This window comes from Puccinia triticina, chromosome 2A, assembly GCF_026914185.1.
Source record: "Puccinia triticina chromosome 2A, complete sequence".
NCBI classification, from domain to species: domain Eukaryota; kingdom Fungi; phylum Basidiomycota; class Pucciniomycetes; order Pucciniales; family Pucciniaceae; genus Puccinia; species Puccinia triticina.
This window is the reverse complement of record NC_070559.1, coordinates 8,818,673-8,834,469: the sequence shown is the minus strand read 5'-3', so window position 1 is coordinate 8,834,469 and position 15,797 is coordinate 8,818,673. Positions and strand designations below refer to the sequence as shown.

General features: G+C 48.3%; 3 protein-coding genes across 3 annotated transcripts; all 3 read right to left on the bottom strand.

Annotated features, from left to right (window-relative positions):
* Window positions 1-5,260: 5,260 nt before the first annotated feature.
* Window positions 5,261-6,656, bottom strand: PtA15_2A933 (uncharacterized protein; the record flags this gene model as incomplete). Its single annotated transcript, XM_053167005.1, has 2 exons — window positions 5,261-5,291; window positions 6,010-6,656. 2 exons carry the CDS (start codon window positions 6,654-6,656, stop codon window positions 5,261-5,263), a joined length of 678 nt encoding a protein of 225 aa, XP_053018171.1.
* A 2,392-nt stretch (window positions 6,657-9,048) lies between these two features.
* Window positions 9,049-10,291, bottom strand: PtA15_2A932 (uncharacterized protein; the record flags this gene model as incomplete). The annotated part of the gene is made up of 4 exons (XM_053167004.1): window positions 9,049-9,242; window positions 9,343-9,888; window positions 9,975-10,112; window positions 10,195-10,291. 4 exons carry the CDS (start codon window positions 10,289-10,291, stop codon window positions 9,049-9,051), a joined length of 975 nt encoding a protein of 324 aa, XP_053018170.1.
* A 740-nt stretch (window positions 10,292-11,031) lies between these two features.
* On the bottom strand, window positions 11,032-13,903 carry PtA15_2A931 (uncharacterized protein; the record flags this gene model as incomplete). The annotated part of the gene is made up of 7 exons (XM_053167003.1): window positions 11,032-11,692; window positions 11,776-12,187; window positions 12,266-13,012; window positions 13,078-13,174; window positions 13,246-13,320; window positions 13,401-13,498; window positions 13,570-13,903. 7 exons carry the CDS (start codon window positions 13,901-13,903, stop codon window positions 11,032-11,034), a joined length of 2,424 nt encoding a protein of 807 aa, XP_053018169.1.
* Between the last annotated feature and the right edge of the window lie 1,894 nt (window positions 13,904-15,797).

Here is a 15,797-nt window from a genome sequence, read left to right as displayed (position 1 = left end):
AGACTCAAAAGGGTTAATGAAACCCTTTTTTCTGAATGGTGAAGGGGATGATGGAGGTGCAAACTCTGCCCTTCTGGCTATCAGACAACAAGACCCACCAAGGTAAGCTTGGCAAGTTTTAATGAAGTGGTGGGAGTGTTTGGCTCAAGATGAGTTTGTTTGATTGACAAAGTATACAGCTTTTGTAAGGTATGTGAGAATTGAGAGTGAGTTCAGTAGTTATTTGCAAATATAAGGGTTGTGGTGATGGTAAGTGTGAGGGTGGTATGTAAATAACTGTTGAGTACTGAGCTGAGAAGAAGAGAACTGGGCAGAGGAGGGGCTCCTTTTATAGACAAACATGAGATATTTTAGCCCCCCCCCCCCTGAGGGGGCTCCTGGGTTAGGGTTTCAGCTAGACTAGACAAGGGGTATGAGGTATTTTAGCTGGTGGCAGTAGGTACAAATGATGTCATAATATGTACAAATGATGTCATTATATGTTGTGGTGATTTATATAGGCAAGCAGTGTAGAATGTCTGCTCACCGCAGCACAGGTGGAAATGCAGTGGGGCAGCTGAGCAAATGCTCAGTTTACATATCCAAACAAGATAATAAGCAGGCGTGCTTATGTGTCCCATATGTAGGCTGAGGAAAACCTTGAATGCACTGCTTACAAAAGCACATGGAAAGTTGGAAAACAGGTCAAGCTGCGGGACTGGGAACTTGGTGCGGGTGCAAGGGAAACGGGGTTCAAGTAACACTTTGGGTGTGTGGACTCAGCAGAACAGTTGGGGTAGGACTTTGGCGGGACTTTTTGACAGACTGAATTGTGCGGACCAGCACCAGGTGAACTGGGGCAGCGGAAGCGGATGACGTTGGGGCGGACACACCAGGTAGAGACTGGGGTTGGAGGCTAGTCAGAGGGTGCGGGAGAGCAGGTGTTGGAGAGGTACTAGGCTGGGAAGTGATGCATGTGGAGGTTTGGAGAGTACGGGAAAGGAAGGACGTGGGCAACACCAGCTGGGAGCCAAGTTATGCGGTGTGGTAGACATAAAAGTGAAAAATCAAAAGTTTTTTCTATGAAATATATTTACTCACCCTAGGCCTCAAGATAACATCAAACGGAACTCATAAATGGATTCTACGGCCAATTTTACCCCTAGTCACCACTGGAAGCGTCACCAGAACCCCACTGGATTGGAAGTTACACCCTCTTGGACCCCTCATGGACACAGCCAGCCCCAGTCATCAACCTGTCACACCCCTCAAGTCACCTTTCCCAGGTATACACAGACTCAGACCCAGCTAAACACATACTCATTTTTATCTCCACTGCATACACAGGGGAGCAATCCCATTTCTTCTGTATTTGACATGTCCCCGCTTCATTTATGCACCCCTTTCAGCTGCATGCAGTCTTCTGACACCATCTCTGCACTCCTTTCATTAGTATGATATCCTTCAAGCACCCCTTGCATGAGGTAACCCTGTATTTGACATTTCCCCACTTTGTGGTGTTCAAAGTTGGTTTGCATGATTTTATGCATGCATAAATCATAAAATCATCAAAATATTTTGATGAGGAAATTTTTTATTACATAATCAGACAGTGATGATATCCCCTGTAAAAAAGATTTTATGATTTTATGATCTATGCATGCGTAAAATTATGCAAACCAACTTTGAACACCATAATTAGTATGACATCATCTTTCATTTCTCACCCCACTTTTTGCCTGTATTTAGTATCTTCTGACACCACTTGTACGCAGACCACCAGCTAAAATCCCTCATCCAGGGTCCCCCTTGTGGCTAAAATCCCTCACATTTGCCTATATAAGGAGCTCTCTCCCCCCCAGTTGTTTTTCCCTCAGCTCAGTACTCCCCAGTTATTTACATACCACCTTCACATTTACCATCACCACAACCCTTATATTTGCAAATAACCACTGAACTCACTCTCAACTCTCACATACCTGTCATCAAACAACTTCATCTGGAACTAGACCAGGCCTATCACTTGATTAAAACTTTCCAAGCTTACCTTGGTGGGTCTTGTTATCTGATAGCAGAAGGCTGTAGTTTGCACCTCCATAATACCCTTCACCATTCAGCAAAAGGGTTTCACAACCACTTTTGAGTCTTACAGCGGGTGGAGGGAGTGGAGGAATAGGGGCTTTTGGGGTGGCTTTTCTCTCACTTACTTCATTCTATTCTATTTCTACATACTACTCAATTTTACAGTAGACAACGTCAGGTGTACATAAATGATGTCAGAAGGCTGCAGTGGTTCCACATAAAATTGACAGTAGTGACAGTAGGCTGCATGAAGTGTCATACAGGTGCAGTGAGTGCATAAATGAAGTCTGAGGCTGCAGACGCAGTGTAAGTGATGTTGTAGCATGGAAATAGAAGAGTAGTCAATACTATGTAATGAATGTTGACTGGGTATGTTGAATGTGTGATAGGTGTCTAGTGGGGTCCAAAGAGGTGTAACTTCCAATCCAGCGGGGCTCCATTGACACCTCCAGTGGTGACTAAGGGTGAAATTGGCCGTAGAATCCATTCCTGGGGTCCATTTGGTGGGATCTTGAGGCCTAGTATGTGTAATTATATGTATTAGAAAGAAATTTTGATTTTTTCATATTTCTGTGTACCACACCGTACTACATGTGAGAAGTGAGATTTGGTTCTTCAACCTCATTTCTACAATCTTATTGCCCACCGTTAAACAGACATATTTCAGCTCAACTAAATAGAAACTTCAGGGTGTTTCCCGGCAGTGGCCACTGCTCTATGGCTGACTTGCCTGGCAGTTGCAATCTCAGTGCCGTGCTTCTTGCAGGAGGAGATGAATTTGTGGCTCTTTGTTGGCTTTCTGTGCTGACTCAACTAGTGGAGGGCTGAAATTGTCAGAATTCTGACCTCTTCCGCTCACAGCTTCTTACTCCCCTCTTCCTGTCTAGCCAAGTGGCTAATGTCTTTCCTGTATGGCCAAGTGGCCCATGTTTCCTGTCTGACCAAGTGGTCCCATGTCCTTTTTATGTCACCTGTTCAGTCCCCTGTCCAGTTCCCTGTTCCTGTTCCAGTTCCCTGTTCATGTCCCCAGTTCCCTGTTCCTGTCACCTGTTCTGATTTGTTTGGCCGAGTGGCCATGACTTGTCTCCTGTTCCCTGTCACCAGTTCCTGTCACCTGTCCTGTCCCCTGTTACTGTTGTTAGGCCCCCCTTTGGATCTTGCTGGGGGGCTCTCTAGTTGTTTGGTTAAAGTTTGCTCCTCGGACATGAAATAAAAATTATTGAGTCTGAGCATTTTTCACCAAGAGCCACCTTTGGCAGCTCCCCAATCCTGTTCCGACTTACCCAAGAACAGCCCTTCCTCTCTGCTTCTTTTTAAAGAGCTGAAATCTTAACAGAAATGCCATCACATCTGGATATAGACCCAGAAATTCTAGATTTTTGCAGGGAAATCTAGCTCTTGGGACTCCAGATCACTTCTGCCACTGGGAGGCTCTAAGATCTCAAAAGAAAGTCACCCCATGCCTACATACCTCCTGAGCCCCCCCCCCCCTGTAAGGAGTGGAATCTTGTTCATTGTTGAATTGGCTTGAGAGGGGCACAAAGGCACAACCTCTAGAGCCAGGGACAGTAGTTTCAATATGAGAGGGAACTATCTCAGATAGATGTGTCAGTCTACAGGGATCTCCCTATCTACAACTGGTGATAAGAAGGAAGGAGAGGAAAGAGGAGATAAAGTGAAAGGGTCAGTGGCTTACCTTGCTCAGAGAGATTTGTCAGTCTACAGGGATCTCTGATGAGCCAGGGAAGGAATGGGGTGAGACCTGCTGTAGCCCAGAGGGGCTACGCACTCTTAGACTGCCCCTCTGGGCTTGCCACAGTTGGTGCTTCCTCATCCTGGACTTGAGTCCAGGCTGAGAGCTTGTGCATTGATCATCCATCTCAGTATTTTGCCCATTGTGCCAGGACCCTGGCAAGCCCCTACTAGACACCATTACATAAATTGTTTCAAAATGATTTTTTGGCAAAAATGATACTTACATAAACCTGTGAAACTTGTTTCAAATTGACACTGCTGGGATTTTTTTCTTCTGGGACATACTGACGTACCCTGTTTCAATCTGGTCTTCCCTACCAAGGGAAAAAATGACATACTTATGTGTTTTGTTTCAATTTGGTTTTTATGCTTAAAGGTGCAAACATAGTGTGCATACATATTAGTTCCTCCCTGTTCTCTCCTGCTCCCATGTTACATTAAAAGGGTTGAGGAAGGTGTGAAAGGCTTCTAAAAGTTATTTTTTGTTGATTTTAATCAATACATCAGCAATGATAACCAGAACATCAATTTTGCACTTTTCTTATCCAAAACCCCCACAAATGGCTGCAGATGTTACTTACGTAACTGGTTTCAATCCACTATGCCAAAATTTGCAAAATTGAACATACTGACATAGTTGGTTTCAAACAGTTGGTTCTCTGCAAAAAATCAAAACTACAGCCGTTTCAAAATGGCAAATTCCTGGGGTATCACATAAGGGTGTCTAGCAGGGGCTTGCCGGGGTCCTATTGTGCCCCTTCAGTTCATAATCTGGGTGGATTATGTAATGTAGTGATATCTAATGTAACAGCTTTGTGAGACTCCAATAGCCCGGTTCACGTTGGTGACTTTGAACCTATTTTTATCTGATTTTATCATAAAATTTCAACAAATTTTTCAATTATCAGAAAAAGTGGTTTCAGAAGAATCTGACCAACTTGAAAAAAATGATAAATTTTAATGATAAAATGGATAAAAATGGCCTTAAAAATACAATGTGAACCGGGCTAATGGAGGAGGCTTACACCCTCCCCCCCTCCCCCACCCTCTCCCTTATATTTTGACCCTATTAATATTCCTGCCCGTGATGACCATGGTGGCAAGAGAGGAAACCAAAGAAGCCCATCACCATCAACCACCACCCCAAAGTTGGTATTTAATTATATATTTTCTGAATTGCTTGTTGTCAACCAACAGTAGGGTATCATCCTAACTTAGCTGATTCCCTCCTTGGGGGAGCGAAGCAACCTTGTCCCGCAGGGACCCATTGAAGGAGGGTCCCTGCGGGACAGCGCCCCTCCCCCCTCCGATAGAGGGACTTGGTTAAGTGAGGGTATCATCATTATGCTACAATACAATATTGAGAAAATCTTATTTGATTTATCTGGAGGCAAAAGTACCTATTCTCAGGTTGGCACTTGATAGCAACTCAAGCTGAGATCAGCTAAGGTAACTGGTTCAGCTTCTTGACCTTACTTGCACAACAGATCTATAATATATCCTGTTTCTAAAAATTTATTCTCAACTGCTGCAAAACAAGCTGCAAAACGACATTTGCGCCTGGAATCATACATGATCACGTATATGGACCCTCTACATTGCAGTTGGATGTTATACTTATCTTTCTTTCCAGGGCGACTGGACGACTGGTCTGACAATACTTCGAGCATGAAAAAAATTCGTGTATTACTTATAAACTTAACAGACACTTGTGAAGGGGTTAGGGCATCTGAAAGCATGATCTTCTTATTCGACTCCACTGTCTTCAGACATATTAGCTCGAGCTCACTATCTGCTTATAACTAGTACGAGTGGGAGATGCGGTTAACAGGGATGCAAGAAGGAGACCAAGGTCTTTGTTGTCAAAAATTAAGGGATTTACAACATTGTCAGGATTATCACGTAAAGCGGTATGTAGATCGATGATGGATCAAGTGTAAGGAGAAGGCTAAAGGGTGATGTGGATAAGTAAAGCGGGTGTAGTTGATGAACATGGTACCAGGCAAAAATTTTGCACTGGACGGACAAGGAAATAATAATAATGAGAAGATGTGGACATCGAAAGAATGATGAATGTCAGCCTGTTCAGGGGGGGGGGGGTAAAGAATACAAAAAGTAAGAACAAGTTTTTGCTACCGATGAAAACCCAGGAAAGATTACGCACGGAAACAAACATTAATGAAGGTGGACTACCACGATCGCGCCATCGATCGGCCCCACTTTTCTTCCGTGTCGGGCTGCCCGCTTTTCCTGGCCGCGGGCAAGGTGGCCTGTTGGATGGGAGGGGCCGGTTCCTTCTTCATGCGTTGAGCCTGCACCTCCATGGGTTTAGCCTGGACCTTCTTGAGGGATTGCGCCTGTGGTTTCTTGGTGGGTTGGGATGTACGGGGAGCAGAATTGCCTCGCTTGACGAGGAGATGGAGAGCATTTACCACACGAGTGTCGTCAATGATCGGTTGATCAGGGATTGAGGGAGCTGCGATAGGTGGTTGCAAAAGTGAGGGGCGGATGGAGTTTGATCGTTTGGCCAAATTCGAAGTTGCCTGGATTACCGCCGCGGTGCCGCACCCAGAGTCGGCCACTGTTCCAACAGCACGTCGAACAACGTCCGGTCGGCCGGTCACGCCAGCAAGAGCACCAGACATAGGAATCCCGCCGACGGCACGCTTGACAAGAGAGCCACAGCCGTTCAATAAGGGCGAGGTGGCTGAGGTGTTGATGTGAGCCACATTATCCAAGCTTCCGGAGACGTTGATGGGAAGTGATTGGGTTGTTGCAGCTAGCAGGCTAACAAGAAAGGACAGTAGAATCGGCGAGGATTGAGATCGAGAGTACAGCATTTTTGCTAGAGTGACGTGGTGATTAAATCTGGGATGGGCGGGATGCAGGTAGGGCTTTGAGACAGGTAAATAGTGGGTAGTGCTATTATTATTCGAAGGAGATAGTCCGAAAGATTATTGACAGCCTAGCCTGAGTGGGTATCGCAGTTTAGGATATATATGAATGAGATGGGGTGATGCGATGGTGACGGGAGGGAGTCAGAGATTAAGTACTCCGGGGTTCAGCAAAGAAATCTGTCCCGCCGCTTCTAAAACAGACGCTACTGGTGGAGCCAGGAAGATTTTGAATAGGCAAACTGCCAAGGTTTCAAACTGATCAATGCATCTGAGAGCATGGGTCGCAGAGGAGAAGGGACAGGGCAGAGAGGTGGGGTGCATTCCAGGTGCTGTCTGGCCAGTGATATGGCACGACGAATTGTGCACTCACTGGACAGCAACGCAATGCGCTTCATCCGCGTCCTCGGCTGGCTTGGGCTGTTCGATCCAGGGGCAATTGGCCTCGAAGTTAATGCTTGAGGCTCTGTATGATCAGACCAGAGGCAAGTAACAGGCTACACGGTCACCAAGCTTCGAATTACATATGTACTCTGGTGCAACATGTTCGAGGAGGCATCTGGCTCTGTCATAGGGACCGTATATGTAGAATGTATCGGTACAAATGCTGGGACTGCATGATTTCGGACCGGGAGGGTGGATTGCAGTAGTACATCCAAAATCAGAGGCACCCTCGTCGGTTGGCGCCTGATCTCCAGCCCCGCCGGAAGCAATGTTTAAGCACGAGTTTAAAATTACCCGGCGACATAGAACCAGGGGCTTGATTGATCACAAGACTGCTATCAGCTGAGGGACTGTGCTCCACAAGGACCTGATGACACTGACTGGCCGTGTTGTGGGGGGGGGCTCAGTTTGTTCGAAACACCTAAGCGCGATTGCGGGGGCAGAATTCGAAGGTTTACCCTGCCACGTCCTTAGGCCAAGTTCACTTATTTCGGGTCCCCACATCCTTGAGAAAGCTGAAATCTAAGGCTGCTTGAGCGGGGTATCTCAGGTTGGGGATTTGCCATTTGTTCAAATACTCGTTTCGTCCCTTGAAAGCCTCAAGGTTATCATCTATCTACTTGACGTGAATCTATCAGTTCTTCGCCAAATGAAATGACGAATACACGACATGCTTTTGATCATTTTTTTGATTGGATTCAAGAAGTCCATGGAAAAAAGTTGCAGTCCTCATGAACTGCAAATGCCGTCTTAATATTATGCACAGATGTGCAGTTACGCATTAAGCAAACCTCGTACAAGATGACATATTGTCCCTCAATTCTTGGAGCATCTTGGCCATTGGCTTGCGGGGTTGGTGTCTCCCAGCGTAGTTCGAAGGCTGTTTTAATTACTCAGCTTGGAATGTTTCATCTTTGAATCTGCAGGGACCATACCGGCTGATTCGATGAGAGCCCGGCATCAGCACAGTCTCGCCTCTCAGGAAGCCTTCACAGGCAAAATCGGTAAAATTTTCTAAGCGCTTATGTTTTTTTTGCACTATTACAACTCCTAAAAGCTGAATAATTGCCAAAGTCCCTCTCTATGTGGAGGGGGGACGCCGTCCCGCAGGGAGGTCGCTCATGCGCTCCCCCGAGGAGGGAAATTAGCTGAGTTAGAAAAATTGCTAGGACCGCCCGGAAACGTTACATAAATATGTAGGTTTGAAATAAACAAGACTGCGGACAAGTTTTACAGAAATGATAATATAAAATATTTTGATAGATCTGATACCAAAGTTATCTCCCTATCCAGCATCAGCCCGTTGGAACACGAAACAAAATGAAGCATCTCACAAACCCGATCGCCCGTATGTTAATGTAACAAATCAAAATGGGAGGCCGGCGAACTCAACAAGCCAGTTATCCAGATTAGTTTCATACTTACGTGAGATGTGCTTAACCGCAAGGGTTCTTTGTGATTGAGAAAAAATATGTCTTGTCATTGAGGAAAAGTAAGCTACTCCGCTAATCCTTGACATGGCCACGGAGGACGACCAAAAGAGTGGAGTCGCCGGGGATTGAACCCGGGACCTCGTCAAGTTTCATTGAACACCAGGCTGGTGCCATTGCAAATGACGCGTGATAGCCACTACACTACAACCCCATACAGAGCGGGCGTTGTTTTGGCAATTTGTATACGCTGAACAGAGACATACACTGATCCGCTGACAACAAATAACCAATTCAAGTTGGTGCACAAAAAGTGCGGGGAAGGTGAAAACCATCCATGATTGGAATTGAAAACCGGAAGAATATGAGGTATCAATGGGTCATCAGGGGCAAGATAACAAAAACAATGAGGTGCGCAGAATCCAGCAGCCGATGACACAAGACTCTCCATATATGCTTGCCATTCAGCCCATCCCAGCCCACTCGAGACTCAAGAACTTCACGGCTTGGGTGCTCTCGTCCCAACATGCTAGTAGATGAGACTTTTTGACGGCTGTGGCTAATCTTCCGTAGGAGACAAGCGATAAAGGTGCGATGGGCTTTTGGGGGTCCTGAATCACTGTGCAAGCGAAGTGAGAATGGAATCGCAATGAGTCGCCTGGACGGAAAAAGTGTACTCGAGCACAAATCAGTATTCTATTTGTTGGTGTGTAGGGGGCCGGGGATCAACAAATGCTCGAGATGGAGTTTGTGCTCACCCGGATACACGAGAAAGTCGCATCCGAATTTGAGACCAATACCCAAGAACATTCCTTGCCTCCAAAGCGCAGAAAAGACGGCACATCTAGCCCGTTGATATTGATCTTCAGGGTAAGTCCAGAGGCCCGCCTGTCTCGCCGAATCCAATGCACGGAACATGTTCGAGCCTTCGGGGGAGTGCGTAGGCGGCCGAGATTGGAGATGGACGGGGACGAAGTAGGGGACTCGGGAGGGGTTGCTGGTCGATTTGCTGTCGTCAACACTGGTGTCCGGTGGCAGCATTCCTTGCTGGATCTCTTCTCCTGGATGGTCAGAGCGATCCTCTGTCTGCGGCGCCTGCTGTTGTCGGGCGCGTCGTTTCTGCTCTGCAGCTTCAATCTGAGATCGGTAGACTTGCTTGGCAGCCGCTCGTCGCTCGTCATCCCGGATTACCGTCAAACGTCGCTCCTCTTCGATCTCTTGATCCCGTTTGGTCTGGTATTCTTCAGATTCTTCGAGCGTCGCTGGGCGATGCGAATTCAGATCATCAACTAGAACCGCTATGCCTGTAGAGAACACAATCATTCAGCGAGCCGCAGAGTGCAATCATAGATGTCGGCGAAATCGAAAACAAATAAATATCATGGCGAACCCGATTCGACCAGGACGACGACTTCCTCTGGCATGAGCTGTAACGGTAGTCCAAGAAACACATTCTGCTGTGCCAGCTGAGGCAGCGTACCGGTCAGGAGACCAGAGATCTGATAATCAATTCTCAACCGTTTGACCTCTGTCCTAGAAGGAATAAGACGGATTGATTTTCATGTTGGGTGCACATTAACTATTGAGAACCATGTCTCCATGTTACGCACGGTCAACTGCCCAGATGTATCCCTTGCCATTCGAGACAAAAATCGGGATGGCTGGGCCGATGGGCGATGTCGGCGGTTGTCTTCGCAGTGGGCCCATCGCTGGCTTTTCCGAATCTATCTCCATCGATGAATATTCGCGAGTGGTGTTGATTGAACAGACAAGAAACCCTAGAATGGTAATGCATCGAGGAAAACACGCTGAAATATCGGTCCCAGATGTCTAGCAAGTGTCACGGAGTGTAACCTACTGTTAGGTTTCAACATTGATTCTGTTTGCGTCTTTTCCTGACTCGGCCTTTCAACTCTTTTTGCGCGGCTGGAGAATCCCCCAGCGCGCGAGCGGCGCCTCGGAAGCAACCAATGGGGGAACCCCCCGTAGGGTGAATAGCCCAAGAAATGCAAATCAATCCAACAAAACCATTTAAGTTTCAAGGTGGTTCAAAAACATCCATTCATGCCATGTCCGTCGTTTCTATCGCCAAGATTGAAAAAGAGAGATATTACAACGGAGTCCGGTATCTATTGTATTTACATGCGGAAAGCAAAAGAAATCTAATTCATGTAGCACACAGACTTTAAATGTATGGAAGCGTAGGATTTAAATGAGCAGTAGGGGTTTACCATCCATCAGAAATGTATATATCTATGAACAGATATATATGAATACGATATGTTCGTAACGGGCTTACATCAAAGAATACATACTACAAGAAAAGAATCGAGTAAGCAGAGGAGGGGGGAGGGGTCAAGTGAGTAAAAGAATCCAAAAAATTGCTTGCAAAAAAGATAGAAGAAAATTATATGCCCCAATTGCGAGCAAAGCCTGTCTTCCGCTTTTCAGTGATCACTTTCAGGGGTCATCGAGGCGTTGGAGGTAGGTTGCTGACGATCTTCATCTTCTACTTTGTCGATGTTTGCGGCGGCCGATTCGATTCGATGACCCTTGGAGTCTCGGGGGCCATCACCGTCACCGAACAGGGCCATCCCCGTCTTCAGTCGGACGGTCTCGAAGGTCCTGAGCATCTTCCGACGAGCACCGACGGCGGCTACTCCCCGATTCTCGAGCTCAGAGTCACTCATCATCACCATTTCCTTCCACGTGCAGCCAGCGAAGTTCGGCGTGTATTTATGCAGCCTCAGGCCCCGTAGCCAAGCCGACACATCCCCCAATAGCTTCAGGTCCAACTCTTCCTCAGGATTAGCTCCCGAGCCCGGCGTGTGGGTCGATTTGTTCGCTGCCGCTGCCGGTCGGCCTCCTGGACTGCGCTTGTTGCCATTCATCCCCATCGCCCCGCCGCCATTCATTCCGAAGCCCATGTTCATGCCGAACCTTCCGTTGTTGGCGGGTGAAAGAAGTGGGGTCGTGTTCATGATGCCTGCGAGCATCCCATTTTGTTGCAGCTGTTGTTGCAAAGCTTGCAAGCTTTGGACTTGTTGAATTTGTTGTCGCATGTTTAGCATGTTCGCCATATTTTGGATAGCATTCGGATCGGTCAAGCTAGAATTGATGGGGGCCAAGAAGAATTGATCGGTCAACAAAATAAAAACAACTGAAAAATGGCCTGAAAATGAGGAGCTTACTTTGCCATGGCAGCTAGATTCGCAATCGAATTCTTATCCACCCCACCATTCATGCCAGCCAGGGTGTTCATCATTGCCAGATTGTTGACCATAGTAGGATCGGGACTATTCAATGATCGCGGGTTCGGGCTGTTTAATCCATTTCTCCAGTTGGATTGGTTAGCAGCCATGGATGTCTGTGGGGGTCCCCACACTGACTGCGTAGACATGAGATTAGGCAAAGCAGCTCCATTGCTTGCGCCCATCGTCGAAAGGTGGGCATTCGAGGTACTATTGGTCGCAGATGTCGTGCGACTCAACATTCCTGGTTGGCCACTTGATGGGTTGTTGCTGGCAGACTGGGTGGAAGCTTGAGCGGAGTTAGACGTGCTATTTGTCGAGCTGCTCATACCGGATAAGACACCCGAAAAACCTGAGGTTGCACAGTAGCCAAATGGAAGACATAGTGTCTCAGTGAATATTCACGCAAAAATCGGCTGAGAAAACTCACCAGATGAAGTGTTGGTGTTGTTACATTTACTAGCTCTTCGAAATTTGCGCGCATCGTCTAATTGGATACCGCTTGGTGGGGCATCCACCGAGACACGAAGCGTCGAGGTTGTCAAAGCGGGCAAGGAAGCAGTGCTTGAGCTGGCCTGGTGGGTGGCACCCCATTGGGCCAGGCGGTTGGCAACAGTCTCGCTGTGAGCTTGGTGCGCCTCGTGTGGGTTCTGGGCCGGGTCCTTGTTAGCGAACATAGGAACGAGAGGGGTATTGACTTGGCTTGCCCAACTGCCGCCAATGGCCGGACTCAATTGGGTTTCTTGTCCCGACCAAGGCAAAGGCAAAGTGCGGGAAATCGTAGGAGCAAGGGAAAGGTGTTGGTTCGCAGGAGGGTTGACTTCGCCACTAGTGCTCTTCGGTCTTGGGCTGACTGATCGACTCTGGGATTCTTCTTGCACTGTGCCCGAAAAATTGCTCCATTTGGGGCTCTTCAAGCCGTTGTCCGCCAGGAGTTGCCCAGGGGCAGATAAGCGGTTGGCTGCTTTGGACTGGAGCTTGGCACGCTGATTGGCTAGTAGGGCTGCTGCATCATTGGGATTGAAGCTGTTGGAATCATTGAGGAGTGCTGAGTGGGGACTAAGAAAAGGCTCGTTGGATGGAGTGTTGACGTTGGGGCCAAGAGATTGACGAGCAAATTGGCGAACAATAGGAGACGCCGGCGAAACCTTGTTTAGTTGAGCCAGTTTGGCCTCTCCTGGAATTTTTCAAAGAGACTGATCAGCTGGCGAGCTGCAACAATGAGCGGATAAAGTATCCTACCGTTAGGAGCGGGGCTTAATAAAGCGGTCATTGGATCACTGCGAGCCATTTGCTGTAAGACAGTGATGAAGAATCGAATCTGAAGTTGGGTAGATGACTGAATAAGGAGGGGGATGGGTCAATTTTCAATTGGCAAGCCAGGTGCTCAAAAAATGTGTTTTTACTTACTTGCAACAGGGAATATAGAGCTGCGGTTCTTTCTGCCTCACTGAGAACTCGAAACCACTGCTCGATCGCGCTCAACTGGGATGATTGTTTGGTTAAAAAATCGATCAATTTCCAAGCTTGGCGGATCAGACGGCGGAGAGGGTCGGTTTGCTTACCTCCTCCTTGAAGCTAGCGTCTAGACTGGCAGTAGCCATTTCTTCAAGCGTTGCTTCGTAGCTTTGTAAATCCTCAAACCACTTGTCGATGGCTTCGGCTGTCGAATGGAACAGATTATCAGAATATATCCACTCGGGAGAAACAATACTAGCATAGGGGGGAGCTTACCTTCTTGGGAAGGACCACCGTGGAATTGTCGTTGAGCACTCAATCCGAGCATCTCACTATTCGGGCGTGTGTTGTGGCCTGCCGAGGCAGGAGGCAAGCGGGGACTGACAGGAGGGTTCCCAAGGAACTGTTTGGTGTTATCCAAACTCTGCCTCATACCGCCAGCACTCCGAGGGGGACACACGCGGGGGGAGATAGCTCCAAAGTGCTGGTTGGACGTGGTGGATGTGGATAGGGAGTGTTGATGGCGGTAGACGTTATTCGGTTGAGATGCAGGAGTGGTTGATCGGTTGGAAGCAGCGGAGGGTGGTCGAACGGGAGCCAATGAAGCCATCGGATCGAGCTGAGAGAAGGGAATTTTTTCTGCTGTTTAGAATCAGATCAGTCAGTTTGGACTGCCTGACTCTGAAGGCAGGCCAGAGCCCGTGAAGGCCTCAGCATGGCTGCCGATGATTACATATGTGCGCGGCTGATTGGTTTGAGGCAGCCGTTTGCAACAAGACACGTACATGGTGGTTGGTTGTTTGGGTGTGCTGGGTTTTCTGCTAGGTCGAGTCGGATGGAAGGGTATGTGATGGAAGAAGGAAGGCAGCGACGGAGGACGGGGTTGGAGGATGTCTATATGTATTTGTCTCTGGGGCTGGCTGCAGGTCTCCCTCCCTCCAGCGCATCAGCCGTGGGATGATCCACCCAAGAGCGAGAGACGCAACCCAGGATTATCCACATCCACCTCATTAAACAGCTCTCGTTGCCCCAGCAACCGCCGCCTACTGGAACGGGCGACGACGGCCCCATGACACCCAGCCATCGCCTGCCACACTGGCAGACGGCCCAGCCCTGCAAGACGGAGGGGGACGCATAAATATTAGGGTTGCCCCAGCGACAGCCGCCTGCAACGGCCCCATGACAGCCAGCCATCGCATCCCACCAACCAACCAGAGCTCTTCAACAAGTCACTGAAGGGGCCGCTGTCCCGCAAGGACCCTCCAGGGATCTCAGTGGCATGTAATTAGCTGGTCCCGCGGCTAGCAGCCTCATCCTGTTTTGGCGTCACAAAATACAACTTTCGCTGGCAGTGGCACCCAAGACTCTTTGGGAGACATCTCCAGGGGGACCAATTAATCTGAAATCCCCCGGCCAAAACGCTATACCCCATGGAGCAAGATGTGCCGAATGGGGGGAGTCTCCAGTGCAGATGATTCATTAAATTAATAATCAATATTCGAGATTCCCCGGGATGATTCATGAAAGCCTGTGTGCTGACTCGCCGGGGACAATTCCTCATCGGCGAACAGATGCCGTGTTGGCGCGCGTCTCGTACGTGCATGCCACAGAATCCCCCCCCCCCCCCCCCTGTGCTTGCTTGACGGGCAGGATTTTTCCACGGAGATCGCCTTACTTACCCAGCGGGGTTCGTTCCCAGCAAGCGACTGGACCGATCATACCAACTCTACGGAGGCTCAGGCGGTCAGCGTCCAACTGGACACAAGTCACCTGCTGGCAGGCAGGGGCATCCGAACGTGACAAAGTGCCTCCCGGGTCGGAAGCGCCCGCCCCCAAAGGAAGAAAATCCGACGCTTTGAATCTGAATCATGATGCTTGAAGGGAACGCTCAAGTATCTAATACTTCACCTGGCAATATCTCCTCCTCAATCCACAAGGATGTCTCCCTGGTGAGTGTTGTGAGACCCAGTACATATGATCAATTTGGCATGTCGCTTGCCAGTCAAAGAAGATGCGGTCCTGGCTGTCAGTCATTGGCCACAGCGAGCTACGTCCAAGTTTGGTGCAACTGGCATACTTTCTTTCCTACTACAATTGGCACTTCTGACAAAAATAAATATGCATCAAAATACGTGCCAAAATCAACAAAACCCCGTGCCACGCCTCACAGCGTCGGGGTTGCCTACATTTTAATAGGCCCCCCTTTGGGAGTGGGCACAAACCCAGAAGCGGCTTAGTGAGCGAGAGTAAGGCCACCATGCTCCTGTGAAAACCACAACCTTGTTTACCCTGCCGTCCACAGTTCAAGGTAGTCGGCAGCTCCACAACGGAGGGCCTCAACCGCAGGCTGAGGGATGACATGATCGCTGTTGGACAGTTGTGGCAGACTGGAAAACGTGTTTATCTAATCCGTGTAATGAGAAAAAAAAAAACAAGCAAGACACCCAGGTTTTTGGTTCTTGCTTCAATCATCTTCATAGTTCTGAGCCTTTCTGAGCAAGTTC